The 9,999-nt window shown below is 46.2% G+C and overlaps 1 protein-coding gene across 1 annotated transcript in view; it reads right to left on the minus strand.

Moving 5' to 3' along the window:
• The window catches only part of LOC109925824 (dynein assembly factor with WDR repeat domains 1-like), an 18,600-nt gene that overhangs the window by 6,243 nt on the left and 2,358 nt on the right, over positions 1-9,999 (minus strand). The window contains exons 3-4 of the mRNA XM_048620918.1: positions 2,056-2,140; positions 163-295 (exon numbers count right to left, since the gene is read on the minus strand). Of these exons, the coding sequence (XP_048476875.1) occupies positions 163-295; positions 2,056-2,140 (218 nt within the window). The remainder of the gene's footprint in view (positions 1-162; positions 296-2,055; positions 2,141-9,999) is intronic.

The following is a 9,999-nucleotide window of genomic DNA, read 5'->3' on the forward strand; positions in this document are numbered from 1 at the left end:
CACTCACATGTTGCCAGCAGTAAGTCACCTCCTCTCTCCCTCTCCCCACGTTCCCTCTCCCTCAGCCCACATTCCCTCTCCCTCACCTCCTCTCTCCCTCTCCCTCACCTCCTCCCTCCCTCCTGCTGCTGTTGGGTATCACAGGGCTGGCTGCTCACTCACATGTTGCCAGCAGTAAGTCACCACTGGCAGCTCCTGGTGGGCAGAAGTTCAGGCTCGTGACGGGTAAGTTGGTGTTCAGAGTCTCTGTGTCCCTCAGCTGGTAGACAAATGCCCCACTGCACGGTTTGTAAAGCTGTTAACGGAAACTCAGCAGTTCAGAACCAAGGCAGGGAGCAGAGAAACGACAGCCCACAATATGACAAAGACTTCTGGGTTTGAAATATACAAAATTATGAGAGATATAGGCAGTGGATCATTACAGTCTCTTCCCCACAGCAGATGGGAGTAACAAGAGAGGGCGTAAGTTTAACGAGAGGAGTTAAGTGGCTTAGAGGGGATCTGAGGAGTAATGTTTTCACCATGGGCCAAGTGCAGGTAAACGGGATTAGCGTAGTTTGGTGGGCCGAAGGGCCTGTTTTTATGTTGTATGATGCAAATCACAAATCAGAAAATGTTGGGGAACACAGGGCTTAGTGAGAGGAAGAAACTAAAGGAAATCAGTATTAGTAAGGAAATGGTGTTGGGGAAGTGTTGATGGGACTGAAGGCTGATAAATCTGCAGGCCTGATCATCCACATCCCAGATTACTTGAGGAAGTGACCCTAGAAATATTGGCTGCATTGACGGTCATCTTCCAGGATTCTGTAGACTCTGGACCAGTTCACACAGATTGGAGGGTAGCCAATGTAACCCCACTATTTAAAAAGGGAGGCTGGGTGAAAACCGGGAATTATAGACCACTAAGTCTGATGTCCATCGTGGGGCTAATACCAGAGTCCATTATAAAAACAGCTGAAAATTTGGAAATCAGTGGCAGAATCCAACACAAAAGGGAGATCATGCTTCACAAATTCACTGGAATTTTTCAAGTAAGTAACTAGTCGTGTTGATGAGGCAGAGGATGGAGTTTATTTGGACTTTCAGAACGCTTTTGACAATGTCCCACATAAGAGATTAGTGTGTAACATTAAAGCACATGGGATTGGGGATAGCATACTGACATGGACAGAGAACTGGTTAGCAGTCAGGGAGCAAAAAGGAGGAATAAATGGGCCTTTTTCTGAACAGCCAGCAGTGACCAGTGGAGTACTGCAGGGATCAGTACGAGGACCCCAGCAATTCACAACATCGATTACTGATTTGGATGAGGAAACTAAATGCAAAATCTCCACGTTTGCAGCTGACACAAAACTGGTTGGAAGGGTGGGCTGTGAGGAATACAGAGAGATGCTTCAGAGTAATTTGGACAGACTGAGCAAGTGGGCAAATGCAGAATAATGCGGATAAGGCTATCCACTTTGAGAGCAAACATAGGAAGGCCGATGATTATTTGAATGGTGATAGAATGTTGGCGGGGAGTGCAACCAGCCATTGTTCAGTGAAGGTAAACATGCAATTACAGCAGCCAGTCAGTGATGAAGGTGGATGGTATGTTGGTCTTTACTGTGAGAAGATTCAAGTTCAGGAGGGATTCAGTGATGGTAATGCAATTGAATATCAAGGGGAGATGGATAGAGTCTCTCTTACTGGAGTTGGTCATTGTCTGGCACTTGTGTGGTGCAAACGTTACCTGCTATTTGTCAGCCCAAGCCTGATATTGTTGCATTTCAACATGGACTGCTTCAGCATGTGAGGAGTCACAAATAGTGCCGAGCGTGGTTCAAACCTCGGCAAACATCCCCACTTCTGATTTTATGAGAGGCAATGCCAGGGACACCTACATCCCATGCAGATCATCCTGAGACCCAGTGACAATCCCCCAGAACTGGAAATATATGGGATAACGCTGGGTGAGCTCCCGAGAGATTCCCCCCACTGGCTCGACACACTCTCTCCACCATCGCCCCACAGTACACCTCATGTCCTTCTTGTCAATGTTCCAAGAGTGCTCACCTTGATATGTCCAGTCGTCAATCCCACTGCCAGAAGCTGTGCAGATCGATTAAAACAGCAGCAAATGACAGGTACCTCACAGTCTCTGTAAAATACACACATCACAGCAATTAATAACCATCAAAAATGCCGCCGCCCCCTCCCCATCACTGTGAGGGTCTCAGGATAGGGCACAGGCCAGGCAGGGGAAAGCAGAGATATCAGGGGGATGGGGGGCCTTTTGGAAGGGAACCCAGCTCAGGGAACAGGGTCACAGCACAGGAATAGTTGGGGAGTGGATGGAGGATGTGGAAAGCCTAAAAGGGCAGTAGTGAACCTGTTTTGCTGCAATCGACATGGGTCAGACTGGGTAAGGATGGCAGATTTAAGGACTGTGGTGAATCAGGCAACCTGATTAACTGACTGAATTTCAAATAATGGGCAAAAGGCCGGAAGATATCGGAGCTGCAGATGGGAAGAGGGATTCCGATGATTCCAACAGAGAGACGGCGCCAAAGGAACGGAGTGAAAGGCAGTGTTTTTAGTTCGGGTTCTGGGCGAATTGCAGGACTGGGGAGCATTTGGGTAACAGTGATCACCATAATGCTAGGTTTAAGACAGAAACAGTTAAAGGTGAAAATATTTAACAGGACTATTGGGAACATTAGAATTAGGACGAGCTTTGTCGTCACATGAACTCGAGAGGAGTACAGTGTAAAGTTTATAAGTCACCACTTACAAAGGTACCTCCTGAGACGGCAGTACAGTAGGTCTCCTCCACTGGAGCTCCTCTTCTCTGCTCAGTCCCTTTTTCTCTTTGTGTGTTTTTCTTCCTTCTTTCTCATTACCTCCCGTCCTTGAGGCTTGAGTGAAGTCATCGCAGATTTCCGGCCTCAGCGTGAACCCCCGGCCTCAGCGCAGACCCCCAGCCTGGAGGTGAAGTCCAGTGTGGACAGGAGGTGAGGTGCTGGCGTGGACTGCGTTGGAAGGGCTGTTGTACTGAATGTTTTATTTCTTTATTTTTCTAATTTATTCCTATGATTTTTGTACTTTTGTAACTAAGATGGCGCGAAGGTTTGTAATGCTGGGCTTTTTATTTCTTTATTTTTCTATTTTTTTTCCCATAAGAATTTGTACTTAAGAATCTGTACCTAAGATGGCACTGTAAGTGGTGACTTGTAAACTTTTCACTGGGCTCATGTGAATACGTGTGACAATAAAGCTCATTCTAATTAGGTAGATGGTTGGAGGTTTCATACTGCTTATTCAAAGAGGAGATCATTAGAGTACAAACCAGATATATTCCCACAAGGATTACCATTGAGCAGAAACTGAACCGGACTCAGCTCCATATCAATTCTGTGGCTACAACAGAAGGTCAGAGGCTGGGAATCCTGCAGAGAGTAACTCCCCTCCTGACACCCCCAAAGGCTGTCCCACCACTAACTAGGCACAAGGCAGGAGGTGGGGGGGAGGGAATACTCCCCACTTGCCCCTGGATGGGGGCAGGTCCGACAACACTCGAGAATCTCGACACCGTCCCAGGGACAAAGCAGCCTCCCCTCGATTGGCACCACATCCACAAACATCCCGCTCCCCCCAACACTGACGCTCAGTAGCAGCAGTGTGTACCATCTACGACATGCCCTGCAGAAATTCACCGAAGATCCTCACGCAGCACCTTCCAAACCCCACGGCCACTTCCATCCAGAAGGACAAGGGGCAGGAGGTACATGGGAACACCAGCCCCCTGCAAGTTCCCCTCCTCTGAGCCACTCACCCATCCCGACCTGGAAATATATCGCCGTTCCTTCAGGGTGGCTGGGTCCCAATCCTGGAATTCCCTCCCTAAGGGCACTGTGCTGGGTGTCCCTACATCACACGGGGTGGGGAGTGGGGTGGAGCTGCAGCAGCTCACTATCATGCCCCCAAGGGGCAACTAGGGACGGGCGATAAACCCTGGGGCCAGCCAGTGATGTAAACTGGGCCTGCTTAGGTGACTGAAGGTGTAGAGATGTGAACAAAGGCAGGTCACAATCAACCCCGAGCACAATATAGAAGAGGTCTAAAAACCGGAAGTAAAAGGATTGAAGAAAGTGGGAACTGATAAGTGGTTTGGAGAAAGGGGGAACCTTTATCAATGGCAAAACGGTGGTGGAGGGACAGGCGGTTTGATTAAACACTGGAAAAAAGAGAACTGCTTACCGAGGCAGAAGACATGGCTAGGGAACCAAACAGCTTTTATTCTACACCTGCTACCCTCGGGGATGTAACAGTGAAGAATTCAAGGGATCCACTGTTCAAGATCTGTCGGTTTGAGTTATCCTGGTTCATGAATGACAGAGCAAGGATTTGACCCTCTGGAATCTTGTTCTTTCATGAAGGAATGGGGAGGTTTTCGATTGGCGTTGTCTGACATTTATAAACGCAAGGAAGTTGCTACACCTCTACACGTCATTGGTCAGGACACATTTGGAATACTGTTCTGGGCACCTCATTTGAGGATGGACATTAAAGCCTTGGAGCGAACGCGAAGGAGATTTACCAGAATGACATCAGGAACGTGGGGTTTTAGATACAAGGAAAGATTAGAGAGGTTAGGCATATTCTCCTTGGAGTGGACAAGATTAAGAGGTGAAAACCGAGTGAACTACAGATGCTGTAAATCAGAAACAAAAACAGAAGTTGCTGGAAGTGGAAGGGTCACCGGACCCGAAACATTAACTCTGATTATTTTCCTCACAGATGCTGCCAGACCTGCTGACCTTTTCCAGCAAGCTTAAAAGGTGATCTTTCTGAGGTGTCCAAAATTGTGAACAATTATGACAGGGTAAAGAAGGCTTTTCTGTTCCCACAAGTTGTTAGCAGGAGAGGTAGGAGTGAGATGACGAGAAACGTCTTTACTCAGAGAGGTTTTAGGATTTGGAATGCGCTGCCTGGGAGAGTGGTGGAGGTTTCAAAAGAGAACCTGATAGATGTTTGAAAGTGATAAGAACATAGGAAACAGGAGCAGGAGCAGGCCATTCGGCCCCTCGCGATCCTGCTCCACCACTCAGTAAGACCACGGCTGATCTTTTTGGGGACTCAGCTCCACTTACCCGCCCGCTCAGCATAACCCTTAATTCCTTTACTGTTCAAAAATCCGTCTTCTCCTTAGAAACACTCCACGAGGAAGCCTCACTGGGCAGGGAATTCCAAAGATTCACAACCCTTTGGGTGAAGAAGTTCCTCCTCAACTCAGTCCTAAATCTGCTCCCCCGCTATTTTGAGGCTGTGCTTCCTAGATCGAGTTTCACCCACCCAGTGGAAACAACCTCCCTGCTTCTGTCTTATCTATTCCCTTCAAAGTTTTATGTTTCTGTAAGACTGCCCCCTCATTCATCTAAATTCCAACTAATATTGTCCCTGTCTACGCAATCTCTCCTCATAACTCAACCCTCTCAACTCTGGAATCAACCTGGTGAACCTCCTCTGCACCCCATCCAGTGCCAGTACATCATTTCTCAAGCAAGGAGACCCAAACTCTACACAGTGCTCTGAGTGTAGCAGGGCAGCTCTTTTGGAGGCTGGATTGAATGGCCTTCTGTTCTGGAAAACTGTATGACTGCATGTGCACTTTTGATTAAAATGCCCTACAATATCCATGCTGGGTAAAACTAAAGCCTGTGGGGATCTGAGGGGCAGGGATAATGAGGTTAGGGGACTGGCTGGGAACACAGGAACAGGAGACCATTCAGCCCCTCGAGACTGCCTCATCGTTCAGCATGAACATGGCTGCTTGACAGCTCACTGCCTTTCAACCAGCCCATCCCGTTAACCCTGTACACCACGGGGAGCCAGAAAGCTCTCAGTCTCTACCTTAAATACAATCAGTGACTGAGCTCCCATTGCTCTCTGGGAGGGAGAATCCCAAAGATTCACAACTCTCTGAAAAAAACAATTCTCCTCATCTCTGACCTAAGGGAGATCCCTTCTGTTTTTGAAACTGTACCCCTGTACTAGACTCCCCTGAGCTGGGGTAACTATCTCACTGGCATCTATCTTCTGGAGAAGGGTCACTTGACCTGAAACATTAACTCTGATTTCTCTCCACAGATGCTGCCAGACCTCCTGAGCTTTTTCAGTCTGTTTTTGTCACAGGCATCCACCCTGTCTACCCCTTTCAGTATTTTGTAGGTTCCAATGAGATTCCCCTCTCATTCTTTGAAAATCTAGACCCAGTTTGTTCCGACCTTCCTTCACAGGACAGTTTCCCCCTCCCACCTCTCCAATCACAGAAACAAGTCTGATGTAACTTCACCACACTCCCTCTGTGTTAATAACATCCTTCCTGAGATAAGGAGACCAGAACTGCACACACTACTCCATGTGTGGTCTGACCAAGCTCCTGTACAACTGAAGTAAACTCTCCCTCCTCCTGGACTCAAATCCTCTTGTGATAAAGACTAACATTCCCTCAATTTCCCTAATAATTTGCTGCACCTTCATGTCAGCCTTCAATAACTTATGAACAAGGACACCCAGGTCCCTTTATACAGATACACTTTCCAACCATTTTACAATATTCTGTACATCTCTTTCTCCTATTTTTTGAGGATATATTTTGGGAAATTATTTGTTTTTTGGATAGCTTAGGGGATATTTTGGGTATATATTTCAGATATTTTACGGTATTTTGAGGATATCTTAGGATTATTTGGCGATATATTTTGGGATACTATTATTAGACCATAAGATATAGGAGCAGGATTGGGCCATTCAGCCCACTGAGTATGCATCACCATTCGATCAACCCCACTCTCCTGCCTTCTCTCCCAGACACCCTTGATTCCTTGCCCAATCATGATTCTGTCTCTGTTTTAAACACACTCAATGACTTGACCTCCACAGGCCTCTGCAGCGATGAGTTGCACAGATTCACCGCCCTCTGGCTGAAGAAATTCCTCCTCATCTCAGTCCTAAACGATCATCCCTTCGCTCTGAGGCCGTGCCCTCAAGTCTTCTCCATATCCACTCCATCCAGGCCTCTCAGTATTCTGTAAGTTCCATTGAGATCCTCCCCTCATCCTTCTAAACTCCGTCAAGTGCAGACCCAAAGTCCTCGACTGCTTGTCATATGACCAGCCCTTCATCCCAGGGGTTGTTCTTGCAAACCTCCTTTGGAACCCCCCTCCAATGTCAGCACATCCTTCTTTTGATATGCTCGCCATATTCCAAATGTGGTCTGATCAGAGCCTTAGACCGCCTGTGCAATACAACTCTGCTCTGGTACTCTAGCCTGCTTGAAATGAATGTTAACATTGCATTTGCCTTCCTAACTGCCAAGTGAACCTGACTGTTAACCTTAAGAAAATCCTGAACTAGGGATTCTTTTTGTGCTTCAGATTTACAAAGCCTCAGTCTGGTGTTGACTGACCCCCTTTCTCACAGCTGTTCCCTTATCTCCTGTGCCTGTAGTTAGATTCCTCAGCATTTCCATACTCTCTGTCCTATTGTTCTGGAAACTTTAATATTTCAGGGATATTCCTGGATATTTTGGGAAATTATTTGTATTTCTGGATATTTTAGGTATTTATGCACTTGTATGTATATATTTATGCATATTTCTATAGATTTCTCTATGTTTCTCCATATACTTCTCTGTATTTTCCTGTATGTATTTCTCTATATAGTATTTTTCTATATTTTTCAGTAGACATCTCTATATCCCACTGTCTATTTCTACGCATTTTCCTGGACATTTCCTGATATTTTTCTCTATATATTTCTCTGCAACATTTCCCATATATTTATGTCCATTTCTCTCTATAGTTCTCCATACGTATTTCTGTACATTTCTCTCTATAGTTTACTATTCATCTCTCTATATATTTCTGTACACCTCTCTCTTTGGTCCCCTGTACATCTCTCTATACATTTCTGTACATTTCTCTCTATAGTTCCCTATTCATCTCCTTATATATTTCTGTACATTTCTCTCTATATACTTCTGTAGACCTCTCTCTATAGTCCTCAGTACATCTCTCTATATATTTCTATACAACTCTCGCTTTGGTCCCCTGTACAACTCTCTATATATTTCTGTACATTTGGCTCTATAGTTCCCTGTACGTTGAAACGTTTCTCTCCCTCTCTCCCTGTACATTGATATATCTCACTCCCTGTACATTGATATATTTCTCTCCCTGTTCAGTGATATATCTCTGTCCCTGTTCAGTGATATATCTCTCACCCTCTCTCCCCGAGACACTGATAGATCTCTCTCCCTGAGACACTGATATCGCTCTCTCCCCGAGACACTGATATTGGTTTCTCTCCCCGAGACACTGATAGATCTCTCTCCCTGAGACGCTGATATAGGTTTCTCTCCCTGAGACACTGATATAGGTTTCTCTCGCCGAGACACTGATATTGGTTTCTCTCCCTGAGACACTGATATCTCTCTCTCCATGAGACACTGATATCTCTCTCTCCCCGAGACACTGATATCCCTCTCTCCCCGAGACACTGATATTGGTTTCTCTCCCCAAGACACTGATATTGGTTTCTCTCCCTGAGACACTGATATCTCTCTCTCCCCGAGACACTGATTTTGGTTTCTCTCCCTGAGACACTGATATATCTCTCTCGCCGAGACACTGATATTGGTTTCTCTCCCGGAGACACCGATATTGGTTCCTCTCCCTCAGACACTGATATATCTCTCTCCCCGAGACACTGATACTGGTTTCTCTCCCTGAGACACTGAAATCTCTCTCTCCCTGAGACACTGATATTGGTTTCTCTCCCCGAGACACTGATATCTCTCTCTCCCCGAGACACTGATATTGGTTTCTCTCCCTGAGACACTGACATTGGTTTCTCTCCCTGAGACACTGATATATCTCTCTCCCTGAGACACTGATATATCTCTGTCCCTGAGACACTGATATATCTCTCTCCCCAAGACACTGATATCGCTCTCTCCCCGAGACACTGATATTGGTTTCTCTCCCTGAGACACTGATATATCTCTCTCCCCGAGACACTAATATAGGTTTCTCTCCCTGAGACACTGATATATCTCTCTCCCCGAGACACTGATATTGGTATCTGTCCCTGAGACACTGATATTGGTTTCTCTCCCTGAGACACTGATATATCTCTCTCCCTGAGAAAGTGATATCTCTCTCTACCCGAGACACTGATATATCTCACTCCCTGAGACACTGATATTGGTTTCTCTTCCCTGAGACACTGATATATCTCTCTCCCTGAGACACTGATATTGGTTTCTCTCCCTGAGACACTGATATGGGTTTCTCTCCCTGTAGTTACTGATATATCTCTCTCGCCGAGACACTGATATTGGTTTCTCTCCCCGAGACACTGATATATCTCTCTCCCTGAGACACTGATATTGGTTTCTCTGCCCGAGACACTGATATATCACTCTCCCTGAGACACTGATACTGATTTCTCTGCCCGAGACACTGATATATCTCTCTCGCCGAGACACTGACATTGGTTTCTCACCCCGAGACACTGATATTGGTTTCTCTCCCTGAGACACTGACGTTGGTTTCTCTCCCTGAGACACTGATATTGGTTTCTCTCCCTGAGATACTGCTGTGTCTCACTCCCTGAGACACTAATATCCCTCTCTCCCCGAGACATTGATATTGGTTCCTCTCCCCGAGACACTGATATCTCTCTCTCCCCGAGACACTGATATTGGTTTCTCTCCCTGAGACACTGACATTGGTTTCTCTACCTGAGACACTGATATATCTCTCTCCCTGAGACACTGATATTGGTTTCTCTCCCCGAGACATTGATATATAACTCTCCCCGAGACACTGAAATTGGTTTCCCTCCCTGAGACACTGATATATCTCTGTCTCCGAGATATTGATATTGGTTTCTCTCCCTGATAAAGTGATATCTCTCTCTCCCCGAGACACTGATATCTCTCTCTCCCCGAGA

This window comes from Rhincodon typus, chromosome 49, assembly GCF_021869965.1.
Source record: "Rhincodon typus isolate 14 chromosome 49, sRhiTyp1.1, whole genome shotgun sequence".
Classification (NCBI taxonomy): domain Eukaryota; kingdom Metazoa; phylum Chordata; class Chondrichthyes; order Orectolobiformes; family Rhincodontidae; genus Rhincodon; species Rhincodon typus.